Source organism: Syngnathus leptorhynchus, chromosome 12 (genome assembly GCF_054491065.1).
Source record: "Syngnathus leptorhynchus isolate UIUO chromosome 12, UIUO_Slep, whole genome shotgun sequence".
NCBI classification, from domain to species: domain Eukaryota; kingdom Metazoa; phylum Chordata; class Actinopteri; order Syngnathiformes; family Syngnathidae; genus Syngnathus; species Syngnathus leptorhynchus.
This window is the reverse complement of record NC_141206.1, coordinates 9,984,736-9,998,929: the sequence shown is the minus strand read 5'-3', so window position 1 is coordinate 9,998,929 and position 14,194 is coordinate 9,984,736. Positions and strand designations below refer to the sequence as shown.

The 14,194-nt window shown below is 51.4% G+C and overlaps 1 protein-coding gene across 3 annotated transcripts; it reads left to right on the top strand.

The window, feature by feature from the left end:
* The first annotated feature begins 52 nt into the window (after positions 1-52).
* On the top strand, positions 53-13,012 carry pitpnm2 (phosphatidylinositol transfer protein, membrane-associated 2). Of its 3 annotated transcripts, none has more exons than XM_085926825.1 (27): positions 53-370; positions 4,109-4,250; positions 5,107-5,321; positions 5,416-5,537; positions 5,606-5,839; positions 6,257-6,589; positions 6,764-6,859; positions 6,944-7,048; positions 7,116-7,180; positions 7,268-7,352; positions 7,435-7,588; positions 7,675-7,864; positions 7,933-8,052; positions 8,129-8,331; positions 8,423-8,598; positions 8,680-8,850; positions 8,920-9,036; positions 9,112-9,273; positions 9,336-9,539; positions 9,789-9,937; positions 10,001-10,117; positions 10,197-10,313; positions 10,385-10,533; positions 10,611-10,760; positions 10,831-11,014; positions 11,088-11,216; positions 11,291-13,012. In XM_085926825.1, exons 2-27 carry the CDS (start codon positions 4,173-4,175, stop codon positions 11,654-11,656), a joined length of 4,191 nt encoding a protein of 1,396 aa, XP_085782951.1. In that variant the 5' UTR covers positions 53-370; positions 4,109-4,172; the 3' UTR covers positions 11,657-13,012. The 3 variants fall into 3 exon arrangements, with proteins under 3 accessions (XP_085782951.1, XP_085782952.1, XP_085782953.1); XM_085926826.1 differs by having other exon boundaries at positions 54-370; positions 9,115-9,273; XM_085926827.1 differs by lacking the exon at positions 9,336-9,539 and having other exon boundaries at positions 55-370.
* The last annotated feature ends 1,182 nt before the right edge of the window (positions 13,013-14,194 follow it).

Genomic DNA, 14,194 nt, shown 5'->3' with positions numbered 1-14,194 from the left:
ACACCTAATACGAACATTCCCGTACTGCATGTACTCCTCCCATCCTTAGGTGAACGTGCTTGCAGTGACTCATTACCACACTAGAGGCCGCCATTTCCCTTTACCTGTGCTGTGACGTCAGCGTCAACCTGAACGCAACATCACAGACGGACGGACAGACGGACGGACAACATCGGAGTCAGACGACGACACACCGGGGCGGAAGATGGAGCGTGCCGAGGGGACGTGCGACGTCCTGTGAGAGAGGAGGACCCCAGGACATCGAACCTCTCCGTAGTCGATGTCAACTAGCCGCCATGCCGCGCCACCGCCGCGGCGGGGAGAAGACAACCGAAGATTGACCGTCCGTCACCGGCTGGCCGAGCCTCGGGTGAGCACAGCCGCCCGTGTTTGGATCGATGCATTAATGCATGAAAGATTGTTACATGACGTCAGCCATCAATCAGGTTCAATCATTGGCAAGGGACACGCACACAAACATACTTAAAAGCGGTCGGACAGTCATAAACGCATCCTAACAAACACAAACAGACATTTTCTGTCGACTGATACACGTATGGAAACAAAGTCACACGCATAAACACACAAATACAGTCTACAAAATACAACAATTTAACAATTACTATACTCACAAACACACTTGCATGTACACGTAATACAAATACACACACACCTGTACACAAATACATGCAAACAGGCACACACACACACAGATGTGCAAATACACTCATACACACACTAATATATGTACACATCAGTACACTTTGTACAATATGCATGCACAAACACAAACAAGAATATTCTACTTTTGTCTCTTGACTGCCTTCCAAACGATTGATTACAAATCGACCAACGGGCTGCAATGGAAAACTGCGACCCTGTATCACGTTTTAAAGCTCCACACGCAAAATACTGTAGAACACTCATATTCTTTAGTATTGAACCACAAAAACATGGCACGACGATCACAGGAGTGCTCACGAATGATCTGTGATGTCTTCACAATCGCATTGACATGGCGGAGGACCAACAGTCCGTCCGTCCGTCCCTTGGTGTCACCTGAAAGAACAAGTGTGGATTTGGTGTGTGTTATCATGTTAGCAGTTAGCCGCCGTGCCCTTTTAATGATGAGCGGCTTATCTTCATTTCCTGGGTTGATGCCAACCAGAGAAGCGTCGGAGCCTGGCAGGATGTGATTATCGGGCCCAAAGATTGTGTTTGTGCTAATGAATGCTGTTAGGAAGTAGCCACAGCAGAAAGAATGAGTCACACTATTGATTACTATTACCACACACACACACATGCATTCACACAGGCACTTATACATACACAAGCACAAAAAACCACAAAGAGCAAAAATGATACACACCAAAACAAATTGACTCAAGTCAGACACACACATACAAACATTCACACATGGTCAAAGTTGCACACATACATCCAGTATGTCAGACACACACTGACGCATGCATGTAAGCGGTACAGTAATGATAATGGGGAGTGGGGGGGGGGCAATGCGGGGGTGCGCTTGACACGGGTTGCTACGTCATTGGATGCTATTTTTAGTTGGGTAAACACAGCATGTCAGTGAACACTGCAAAGACACACTCACGACCTTTCATTAGCCTTCGTTATTTGTATTGTCGCCCTCGTTTTGTAATCTCATCGCAAATTTATAGTTAGGATTGATTTTATTGAAATTTTTCTTAGCTTTAACTTCCTTGTTAATCATTTTTTTGTCAATTATTATTATTCAGTTTTTTTTTTACTCCTTTTACCCCTAATATTATTTTACAAAGGGTATTTATTTTTATAATTTCCAGTATTTTATTGCGTCATTGTCACCATTCATTTCTGAAATTCTTTCATCTTGAAAATGTTTCATTTCTGAGAATTTGAATGTTTAGTATTGAAGGAGCGTGACGGTGAACCCCCACACCACCAGAGCTAAAAATAGGCCCTGCTCTCTGTCGTCACATGAGGGGGGGGGGGGGGGGGAGTTGTCGCCGGCCTGCGGCATCCCGTCCGTCCGTCACTTGTCAAATGTCAACGAGAACGTTTTTACCTCTGTGGGACGGCTGGTCAGGTCAGCGGTGTCTTGTTGTAGAGATGACCTCATCGTGGCTCGGGGTATTGTTGCACACAAAAGGTTACGATGCTACATGATTGGATTCCGCTTAGACACAAGCAAATGAGGTGTGGATATTTAAAAAAAAAAAAAAAAGGGCAGCATCTTTTGAGGTATGTGTGTGCGCGCGCTTGTAAAGGTGTTAGTGACATCACGAGCAAATGAATGGCCAACAGGTTGATATGCGGACAGCTTGATTGTGTTAGCGTGTGTGTCTGGCCATGATCATGCCAAGTGTGTGTGTGTGTGTGTGTGTGTGTGTGTGTGTGTGTGTGTGTGTGTGTGTGTGTGTGTGTGTGTGCTGGGCGGAGCAGTCGTCAACAACTCGTCGTTTGCTCTTTGTGTGAGACATACACACACACATATATGCAAAGTACCAATTTGATGTCACAAGTAACATGAAGACGGGAAGCAACGGGAGGGTGTCTCACACACACACACACACACACACACACACACACACACACACACACACACACACACACACATGCATGAGCATAAAGCTCATTGTCATGCACAGCCGCCTCTCCCGCTGCTGTGTTGATGTTGTGTAAGTTGTGTTTTTGTGTTGTGTCATGTTAACATCACGAGTAAAGTGAGTGGTTGTCGTGCCCAAATCGTACACAAGTCCATTCCCAGCGCGTTTAGCTTGGCCATTGACTCCATTGGGTAGCAAATATCAGGTTATTGACACAAAACGGGAGGAGGAGGAGGAGGAGGAGGCCGCGGCCCGGCTCACTGCATCACAACAAAGTCCACAAATCAGGCTAAGGCCTCGTGCGTTTCCACGGCAACAGAGCCTGAGTGAGGGAGGGAAGGAGGGGTGGGGCAGGTGGGGTGGGGGTAAGAGGAGGAGAGCGAGAGATGCCAGCTTCTCGGTAATACGCTACCGGGAAACCAGGAAGAGGAGGAGGAAGAGCAGGGCGGGATGCAGCCCGCCGTCGTGAGCGGGATGTCCGCAGGCCCGTCTAGGCGTCACCGCGGCAGACGCTTGTGCGGGACTTTCCGGGTCTCGCTGCCTGGGTTTGTATCTGTTTCTGTTTGCGTGTGCATGACTTTATATATGTTTTGCGTGAGCCAGCACATTAGAAAAAAAAAGGGTGTTCTGCACCGTTGTGGGTGTGGACACAGCTGACTCTAGTCACTGCCAATCAAAGCATAAGTCATTCTAACTGAATTTAAAAAGGAAATGACAAAACGATCACAAACTATCATAAAAAATCCAAAACTATTCTAACTCCAGCGCTCGTTTTTCCTCCTTTATGAAGGTGGACCTCCCCCCCTTTTGATTTCCCATCTTCATCCGTGGGAAAAAAGTGTCGGCTCTCCTGAGGGAGAGCGCCTTCCCTTGGGGCTCATCACACTTGACCGAAAGAAAAAAAAAAAAAAAAGCCCTTCATGATTTATTATTACAAGCATTGAAAAGACGTGACTGACTCACACGGCAAAATTCACTTTATTGGTTCTTCCATCCTTGTTGCTTCCCTCCCTTCCTTCCTTCATCCTCCTTTCTTGTTTCCTTCATCCTCCTCTCCTTCCTGTCCGGATGACAGCGTGTGTTTGTTTAGGCTTGCGTGTTGCGTGTCCCCCATTTGTGGGCTTTTGTGTTTGTGTCATGCGTATGTTTGTGTGAGCCGGTCCAGAGAGTTCCCCCACTAAGTGATCGGGCTGGCCTGAACGTAAACACCCCCCCCCCCCCTCCACCTCTATTGGTTCTTAGGACGTGACGGCGTGGAGGGGTTTGCGCCCGCCCGCCGTCGTGTCTTTTTAAAGCTTCGGGTCAGGTCTTCGCTCTTGACTCTGCGTCAGCGCCGGCCGCGCGGGGACAAGAGCGGGGCCGCCCCGCTTGAGGATTTAGGTTGCCGGGGGATTTAGGCTCAAAGGATTACCTTGTAATAGATCTGCAGGAGGACGCGCACAGGAAGTACAGCGCAGAGGACTTTCTCTGTATGGCGTCTGACAGTCCTTCCCTCTTCTTAGGCGCCTACGATGACTCGGGTTCCGTTCTTCCTGACGCGCTGACCGTGGTCCGGGTGATTCAGCCATGCTGATCAAGGAGTACCGCATCCCCATGCCCATGAGCGTGGACGAGTACCGCATAGCTCAGCTCTACATGATACAGGTCGGTACAACCCGCACTTACGTGAAGGCATATTTACATCAGATTTGAGCCATTTCCAAGTTTGGCCAGAATAAATTCCGCAAACCGATTCATCGCTGGAATAATTGAAACAATTAAGATATGGCTTGATTTGGTTTTATAGGTGTCACAAAAGCAAAGCAGTACCTGCTCCTTTTTTCTGCTTTTTGCTCAGAAACCAATGTTTTGGGCTAAAACCAACCCCAGTTGCTGATGACTCAAAAATATTGACATCATATTTAGTTTGCTATACACCATCAATACATGACATTTAGTATTCTGTGCATCTCTCGTTACGTCTGTATATCATATTTGCATCTCTTGTCATCATCATATTTAATGTTCCGATGTTTTATAGAAGTTAAGTGCAGGCGATGTGTTGACAAGAGTCCATGTGAGTGTGCGCGTGTAGTAGTTAGTGCCTCAGTGCAGAATTAAATAAGTTCCACACGCCCCCCCATCCCCCCCCCCCATTGCTGTCCCTCCCTTTTCCGGCTCAGCGTCACAGCCGTGTGCCAGTCGCCCCAGTAACGAGTGACATCAGCACGCCGTCGTTCATCAGCCGAGTCCATGTTGCCATGACAACAGGCCGGCTAGGCTGCTGTCATCTCAGACTGAACTTTAGAAAAAAAAAAAAAAGCTCAGGCTTTAGTGGATCTGAACGCAGCCGCCACCTGCTGCCAGCTTTCTACTTCCTGTCTGATGTCATCAACAACTCGCCACGGTAGCTTAGTTTCGTTTCTGTTCATAATAAAATAAATTGTGGAAAAAAATAATCATTTTTGTGAAAGGAAATGTTGATTTAAGATGCTGAAAATTCCCTCGCTATGATTTTCAGAAAAAGAGCCGCGAGGAGAGCTGCGGCGAGGGCAGCGGCGTGGAGATCCTGGAGAACAAACCCTACCAGGACGGGCCCGGAGGCTCGGGTCAGTACACCCACAAGGTTTACCACATCGGCAAGCACATCCCGTCCTGGTTTTGCTCCATCCTGCCTCAGGCCGCCCTGCGCGTGGAGGAGGAGTCATGGAACGCCTACCCCTACACGCGCACCAGGTGGGGGCGCCGTTTCATTGACGTGTTTCCGACACCCGAGCCTCAAACGTCACGCTAGAATTTCCCTAAGCGAGCGGCTCCCCTTACGCCGCAGGTACACGTGTCCATTCGTAGAGAAGTTCTCCATTGACATCGAGACGTACTACATGCCTGACACCGGCGACCAATCGGATGTCTTTAGTCTGTCCTCTGCTGAGAAGAGACAAAGGACAGTCGGTAAGTCACCAATGTTACTGGGAGTCCAAATGAAGTTGCCCATTGATGGTTGCGCCCCCCCCCCGCAGACCCCATCGACATCGTCAAGGACTACATCGCCCCCCACGAGTACCTGGCAGAAGAAGACCCCCGACTGTACCAATCGCTCAAGACCAGGCGAGGCCCGCTGTCTGAAGACTGGATCGAGGAGATCAACCGGAGTTCCGGCGACCGCTCGGTCATGTGCGCCTACAAGCTGTGCAAAGTGGAGTTCCGCTACTGGGGCATGCAGTCCAAGATCGAGCGCTTCATCCATGACGTCGGTAGGGCCAAGCACAAAAACAAACCAAACCAAAGCTGACTTTTGACGTGATTTGTCGTTTCTAAAAGTTCTAAATCGAGTGATTTCAGCTCGACTGCAAAAAGCGCAACATGAAAGAAAGAGGCAGGCCTGACTTTTAATCAAAGTTCTGGCTGTCTCACGGGTATCACGGGCATCCAAGCTAATGACCCGGCAGCTGCTCCATTCTCTCATTTGCGTGAATTTATTCCGCTGACTCAGCTTCTCTCCGCGAGTCCCCTTTGTCCCGTCGGCCTAAGTGGAATGGGGCTCAAAGCATCTTGTAATTTCCAACCTTTTTACAAGCTCCATGAATTACTCTGCCAGCAAAAATCGTTTGCCAAAGTGGCGCCGGCCGAGCCAGATGGGATGAGTGTAATTAGAGCCGTGGCGCTCGCAGGTCTGCGCAAAGTGATGGTGCGAGCCCACCGCCAGGCGTGGTGCTGGCAGGACGAGTGGTACGGCCTCACCATCGAGGACATCCGACAGCTGGAGCTGGAGACCCAACTGGCCCTCGCCAAGAAGATGGCCCAATACAGCCTCAGCGAGGAGGGCGGCCCCGACACCAACGGCTGCCCGGCCCCTCAGGACCAGAAGAGGGATCAGGAGCCGAGGGTCGCCGCCGAGACCGAGGCCGGCGAAGCGAAGCCGGGCGCGTTGGACAACCGGGGCGAGCTAACCAAGCAGTGGTCCACGTCGTCCAGATCCTCCAACAGGTCGTCCAAGAGAGGCGGTACGTTGCGCGGGTGGTTCGGGGATCGGCCAGCTTTACCGGAGAACTTCTCCTTGAAAGCATATTTACGTGAAGTGATGTCATTCGACATCACAGAGCAACGCGACATTTTAAACGCGCTAGCGTGGAGCAGCCATGTGACGGCCGGCTGCTTTGGCCTCTCCCCGCACGCAGGAAGTCCTTCCCATCACAGCCTGAGCGAGTGGAGGATGCAGAGCATCGCGCGAGAATCCGACGACAGCACGGATGACGAGTTCTTTGACGCGCACGGTAATGTCCTCGGTGACACACACCTGCCTGCGCACACGCAAGATGGAGGAGGAGCTAGCTCACCGCGGCCGGCGTGCTCTTCAGACAGCTTCTCTGACGGCGAGGACGCCTTCCCCAAGGAGATCACCAAGTGGAGCTCCAACGACCTGATGGACAAAATGGAAACCATCGAAGTGGACGAGGGTCAAGGTAAGGCGGCGGCCATCTTCCTTTGTTCACATGGCGTATCTCCATCGCGTGTGCCTTTGTGCGTCAGAGTCGCTGTATCCCGAGTCGGCCGGGGAATTCGGCGCCTTGACCAACGAGGAGACGCACGCCGAGGTGTCCTGCACGCCCTTCTCACCACACCAAATGAAAGTCTTCTCCCGTGTTCTTACGTGTCTTCCACACTTTTGCCTCCTCCCATAGGCGTCTCAGCAATGTCTGCAGTCGTCCAAAATTCACGTGCTAATTCTGGTCCTGCACGGAGGAAACATTTTGGACACGGGCTCAGGTACGCGTCGAGTCTTAGCTTTTAGCTAGCAGCCTTCATTTTGTTTGCTCAATGAGATGCGTGTACTTATTTGCCGGAGCAGGCGAACAAGCAAGCAAGCAAGGTGACGTCAACACTCTGAGCGGCGCCTTCGAGACGGTGATGAGGGTTCACTACCCGACGGCGCTGGGCCGCATCGCCATCCGCACGGTACCGTGTCCCGCTGTCTGCGTGGAAGCCTTCTCGCTGGTGTCCAAGTGAGTTGTGTGTCTTTTTTCTTGCATGTCAAATTTGGATCCTCCAGATTTCAAAAATTGTTGATTGGCGTTTCCTCCCTCCGCAGCCTGAGTCCGTACAGCTACGACGAGGGCTGCCTCTCCAGCAGTCAGGATCACATCCCGCTGGCCGCGCTGCCGCTCCTCGCCACGTCGGCGCCGCAGTACCAGGACGCCGTGGCCGCCGTCATCCTCAGAGCCAACCAGGTGTACGCCGACTTCATCAGGTCGCTGGAAGGAGCCTCCTTCAGCGGACAGGTCAGCACAGCAGCGAGAAAGAAACGATTTATATCGGACAATCCTCTCAACGGTGACGTGTTTTGCAGGTGTGCGTGATCGGAGACTGCGTGGGAGGCATCCTGGGCTTCGACGCTCTGTGCAGTAGTTCGGTTCTGGTGTTGGAAAGTCCCAACAGCAGCAGGCGGGGCAGCGCCGTCAGCGTGCAGGTAACAGCCGTCGTCTCCATCGCCGACGCGCTTAGCTTAGCATCGGAGCTAACGGCGCGCGTCCCGGTCGCGTCAGGACACGGAGCTGCTTTCTCCCGGCATCGTCATCAACAGCGCCTCGCCGTCCCTGGAGGGAAGTCGCCACCTGAGCCGGAGTAACATCGACATCCCTCGATGCTCGGGGCCCGACGACCCCAAGAAGCAGCTGCCGCGCAAACGCAGCGACTCTTCCACCTACGAGATTGACACCATCAAGCATCATCAGGCCTTCTTGTCCAGGTCAGTGGTATCAAAGTGGTCGGGTGGAGTCTTGTCCAGGTTGTACCACAGCAACAATATTGGTTTTTGTTTTATTCGGCTTTGGGAGCAGCCTGCACTCCAGCGTGATCCACGCAGAGTCTTGCTCTCGCCGCTCCAGCAACAGCACCATGCTGGAGGGAGGCTCACTGGGCAAGTTTGACTTTGAGGTGACAGACTTCTTCCTGTTCGGATCTCCTCTGGGCCTGGTGCTGGCGCTCAGGAAGACGGTGGTGCCCTCTTTGGACGGTGAGGACGCCGTGAATGTCCAGACTTTGATTTGCGTGGAAGGCAACTGGTTGGCTGACGGCTGGCGTGTTTTGTCTTCAGTGACGGCTCTGCGTCCGGCCTGCCAACAGGTGTACAACCTGTTCCACCCGGCGGATCCGTCAGCCTCCCGCCTGGAGCCTCTCTTGGACAAACGCTTCCACCTGCTGCCCCCCTTCAGCGTCCCCCGCTACCAGCGCTTCCCCCTGGGCGACGGACACTCGGCTCTGCTGGGTGCGCAGATTTGATTGGATTTGATTTCGAGCGAGCAAACCCTTGTAACGAGTAAGCTTGTGCCTCCAGTGGAGACGGTGCAGAGTAACCCTCAGCTCCTGATGGAGCCGGCGCTCCATCGCAGTCAGGAGACGGGCGTGAACGAGACCTGCATCCCCGTGCCCGTCCTCAACTGGCCGTCCTCCAGTCAGTAACCACCATCATTCTTTATGAAGTATTTTTACATACCATCTTTGTTTTGGCTGTTTTGCTTCTCACCAGCAGACGGCGGCACTCACATTTCAGTCGACGCGCCCTACCCGCCTCCGTCCACGTCTCCCGGGGTGCCTCACATCCGTTGTCACCGCCGAGCGAGCGAGGCCAGCCTGGCGAGCCAGGTGTCGGGATTGGCCGACTCCTACGCGGTCTCCAACATCGCCAACAGTGAGTGGGTTTCCAGCCTTTCCGCACACAACCCGGGCACTGATACCTAAACGTCCCCTCAGCCGGCCCGGTGATAAAAAGGCCCAGTCTTCTGTGCCGGCTGCCCAAATCCTACCATAAACTCGCCTCCCGGACGCCGTCGTTGCGCTCGTGCAAGAAAAGCCGACAGGTGTTCCCGAGAGCCGCCGAGCGGGAACCCGGCTCGGACGCCGGCTCTGACATCACAGACGTCAGCTCAGCCGGGGCGCTAAAGAGCTTGGAGCAAGGTACCCCCGGGGTGTGTCCTTCTTCGTCCCCCTGAGACGTCCTCTTCCTCCTTAGGATAGATAGCCTTCCTCGGTTAGGCGAGGTTATACTTTAGGTGCCGTGACCCGCTGACCCCGGCTTGATTGACACGTTCTGTCTCTGGCGTTCCTCTCTTCGGCGAGAATTGCAAAGTGACTTTTCTACCGTGTGATTGGAAGGAAGCCGGAAACAGGGCTTAAGTGCGCGCTTGTCCATTTCCAATGTTGCAGTTGCATCCCGCTGGTGGGGCAGCAAGCGGATGGACTACGCCCTCTACTGCCCCGACGCCCTGACGGCGTTCCCCACCGTGGCCCTGCCGCACCTCTTCCACGCCTCCTACTGGGAGTCCACCGACGTGGTGTCCTTCCTGCTCCGACAGGTCGCTCACGTCTCGGCTGGCTCGTGCTTTTCCATCTCAAACGGCCGAACGTGGCTTTCACAGGTGATGAGGCACGAGAACTCCGGAATTCTGGAGCTCAACGGTAAAGAAGTGTCGGAGTTCACGCCGTCCAAGCCCAGGGAGAAATGGTTGCGCAAACGCACTCATGTCAAAATTCGGGTAAGATGTTTTTACGGTTTACTTTTGATTCTGGCACAGCTCATCAAACATGTTTTTGTTTTTTTTCCCGCCCTGTCAGAATGTGACTGCCAACCACCGCGCGAATGACGGCGTCTTCATGGAGGACGGCGCCCAGACGATGACGGCTCGCTTCATGTACGGCCCACTGGACATGGTGACGCTCACGGGAGAGAAGGTAAGCGTCCAAGTTGGCTCCCGTCTCGACCGTTCGACATCAGCTGGATAACGCCGGCATTTTTGCTTCAGATCGACATTCACATCATGACGCAGCCGCCCTCGGGCGAATGGATCTACTTCGACACGCAGCTCACCAACAGCAGCGGCCGCGTCTCCTACGCGCTCCCCGACAACAAGCGGCTGGGCATCGGGGTGTATCCCGTCAAAATGGTGGTCAGGTACGCACAATGAGAATGGCCTCGGTGGCGTGGAACGACTCGCCGTCAAAGGCGTCTCGGCTTTTTCCCGCCACAAGGGGCGACCACACGTTTGCCGACAGCTACCTCACCGTGGTGCCGCGCGGGACCGAGTTTGTGGTGTTCAGCATCGACGGCTCGTTCGCCGCCAGCGTGTCCATCATGGGCAGCGACCCCAAGGTGCGAGCGGGAGCGGTGGATGTGGTCAGGTAAGGACTCTCCATTTTGTTTCATCGGATGATGAGGATCCCTTCGTGTACATTTTTGGATTTGTGTCAGGTACTGGCAGGACCTGGGCTATCTGATCGTCTACGTGACGGGGCGGCCGGACATGCAGAAGCAGCGCGTGGTGGCGTGGCTCTCGCAGCACAACTTCCCGCACGGCGTGGTCTCCTTCTGCGACGGCCTGGTTCACGACCCGCTCCGCCACAAGGCCAACTTCCTCAAGTGCCTCGTCGGCGAGGTCGGAGAAAATGAGGAAATGAAACTCCGCTCGAGAGGTTGACCCCCCTTTCACTCTCTCTTTATGCGCTCAGGCCCAAATGAGGATCTTCGCTGCCTACGGCTCCAGCAAGGACATTTCGGTGTACTCCAACGTCGGCCTCCCGCCGTCGCACATCTACATAGTGGGAAGACCCACAAAGAAGTTGCAGCATCAGTGTCAGGTATGATCATGAAGAAACCGAGAATGAAGAGTGGTCTAGAAGAATGAGCTAAGTGAGCACCGTCTTGCATTCAGTTCATTCCAGACGGCTACGCCTCGCACCTGTCCCAGCTGGAGTACAACCAGCGTTCCCGTCCCGCCAAGCCGGCCGGCGCCCGCATGGTCCTGCGCAAGAGCAGCTTCGGGATGGCCGGCGCCTCGGGGGACTTCCTGCGCAAGCGCAACCACATCTTCCGCACCATTTCCGCAAAGAAGCCCGGCGGAGCGCCATCCACCTCGCCCAAGCCTCCGGGCCGGACGGAGCGGACGCAGAGCCAGTGCGAGGCGGAGCGCGGTACGGCGGCGGCGGCGGCGCAGCGGAGCATGAGCTTGGCGGCCGGATGCTGGGGACGCGGCGGAAGCACCAAGGAGGGAAGCGCCGAGTTGTTGGGCCCCAAATGAGCTGGTAACCAAACCAGCCGGAGCCACCGTGATCTCAAAGAAGGAGTGGACTCGACATGACTGTGTAGCATGACTCTTTTACACTAACACTTTTCTATAGGACGTGACAAGGGAACGTTTCAATTCATTCATGTAACGAGCCTTAAGCTAACGTGATCCACAACGCATACGCTATCAAAGGATTTTCTACTGCATCCAAGCAGAGCGCCCATTCAATGTAACAGCTCAGGTTCATTTCATTTGACATGGTGATCGATGGGCTCTTTGTTTCCTATGGAAAGCGGTTTGAGCGTTACAGAAGGTTACAAATACTGACTAATGCTCCAATTGCTTTCCATACTTGTTGCCACCGTCCTACAACATATTTGTTTCTCCATACAATGTGGCCAACAAGACCTTGTACAAATACACAGCACTAATCCCTTTAGAGTGCTTTGCTTTGCAATACCTCTCATCAACCTGCTAGGGGCGCTGTGGTCCTATGTACTGCTGCTGCTGCTACTGCTGCTGGGAGTTTCTACTTTTTGCTCCTTTTCAAAATATTTACTGCTTGAATGTTGAACGTGTATTTTTTTTCCACTCTTTTTTTTTTCCTGGTGGATTTTCGTGACAAGCTGGCACCATGACGTTTACACGCCTCACCAATAGAGGGCAGCAAAGTAAAGGAAACTTTCTGTATATCTGATGATACAAGGTGTAAGCATTCAAAGCAACAAAAATGACGTCAGTCAAAGCATTTGAGTGTAACAAATATGTGGATGAAGTCAGAAGTTCAAAATTTGTCAGGTTTTGCATTTCTTTTCTTCGTGGCTTGGTTCTGTTGTTTTGGTCAGCAAGTATGCTGTGGGAATTTGACAGCTTCATACGACGGTTCCAGACTGCGACATTACAAGTGAACCTGGTGCTAGCTTGTAACGAAATGTACTTTATTAAAGGCCTTAAAAAAAGGGATACTATCGTTCTAGCACTCCAGCGCAAAAGCCAAATGATCCTTTCACACTGTAGTTAATTAATCAACTGCATAACCTCACTCGTAGAAAAATAACAACCTCTAAATCTGTAGTGCATGTCTTATTGATTGATTTCAGTCATTTTATGGGGATGAAGATAATTATGTAAATGTGCCAAAATAGTGGTAGTACATATTTGTTATTTTAGAAGGAAATGGGCGCTATTGTACATTGTTACTGGATCTAGAAGAAAAAATGATTCAAGCTGCAAACGAATGGAGGTGACCTTAGAACTGGAATGTGTCACACGGTGTACAACACAATGTAAAGGAATGATCCGTGTCTCCTTTTTGGCCATTGGATATTTCGTTTGGAAGCAAATATTAAAAATAGACAAAAGAGTGCTTATTTGACTTTTGTTTTCAAATAGATACACGAACATTTGGAAATTATACGGACTAAAATGCAAGACTCAAACTTGATTCACCAGTACACAAGGTAATGAGTCCAGCACCGCAAACATTTATATTTTACACAAAGCCATGTGTTAGATTCGAACTCAGTCCTCCTGAACTCAAGGCAAAAGATTTAACCACATGACCATCCCTGGATCTCAAAGATTGCTGCGTTTCTGTATTTATAGATTAAACAAGATATACACCATAAAGTCCAAAATTTCATGGCATTGTGGCCGAATGGTATAACACTTGGCGTGGTACTCAGTCGACCAGGATTCGAGACCCGCTCGGTTCAACCTTTATATATAGGTGAATGATTTGAAGCATTTATCTTTTAGGGTTAGGTTCTCAACTTTTCTGTATTTGTAGATCAGACGACACATATACGTTGAATACATAAAACAAAAAAAAAAACATGTCAAACCAAAAATCATGATCAATAGTTTCACTTTCTGATTGGCGGTTTTTTGTGACGTCACTTATGGACACTCCATTAGGTACATCGCCATTTTCAAGTGTACCTAATCACAGGCCACTTCATTAGGGAAAAATCCTGGTCAAAGCTTAAGTGAAAGTGAAAAGTGCCACACCCGCCCTCACCCCCACTTTCTGATTGGCTGATTGAGCTGTGACGTCACTTATGGACACTCCATTAGGTACACCGCCATTTTCAGGTGTACCTAATCACAGGCCACTTCATTAGGGAAAAATCATGGTCAAAATTTAAATGAAAGTGAAAAGTGCCACACCCAAACAACCCCCCACTTTCTGATTGGCTGGTTGAGCTGTGACGTCACTTATGGACACTCCATTAGGTACACCGCCATTTTCAGGTGTACCTAATCACAGGCCACTTCATTAGGGAAAAATCATGGTCAAAATTTAAATGAAAGTGAAAAGTGCCACACCCAAACAACCCCCCACTTTCTGATTGGCTGGTTGATCTGTGACGTCACAAGGACACTCCATTAGGTACACCGCCATTTTCAGGTGTACCTAATCACAGGCCACTTCATTAGGGAAAAATCATGGTCAAAATTTAAATGAAAGTGAAAAGTGCCACACCCAAACAACCCCCCACTTTCTGATTGGCTGGTTGATCTGTGACGTCACAAGGACACTCCATTAGG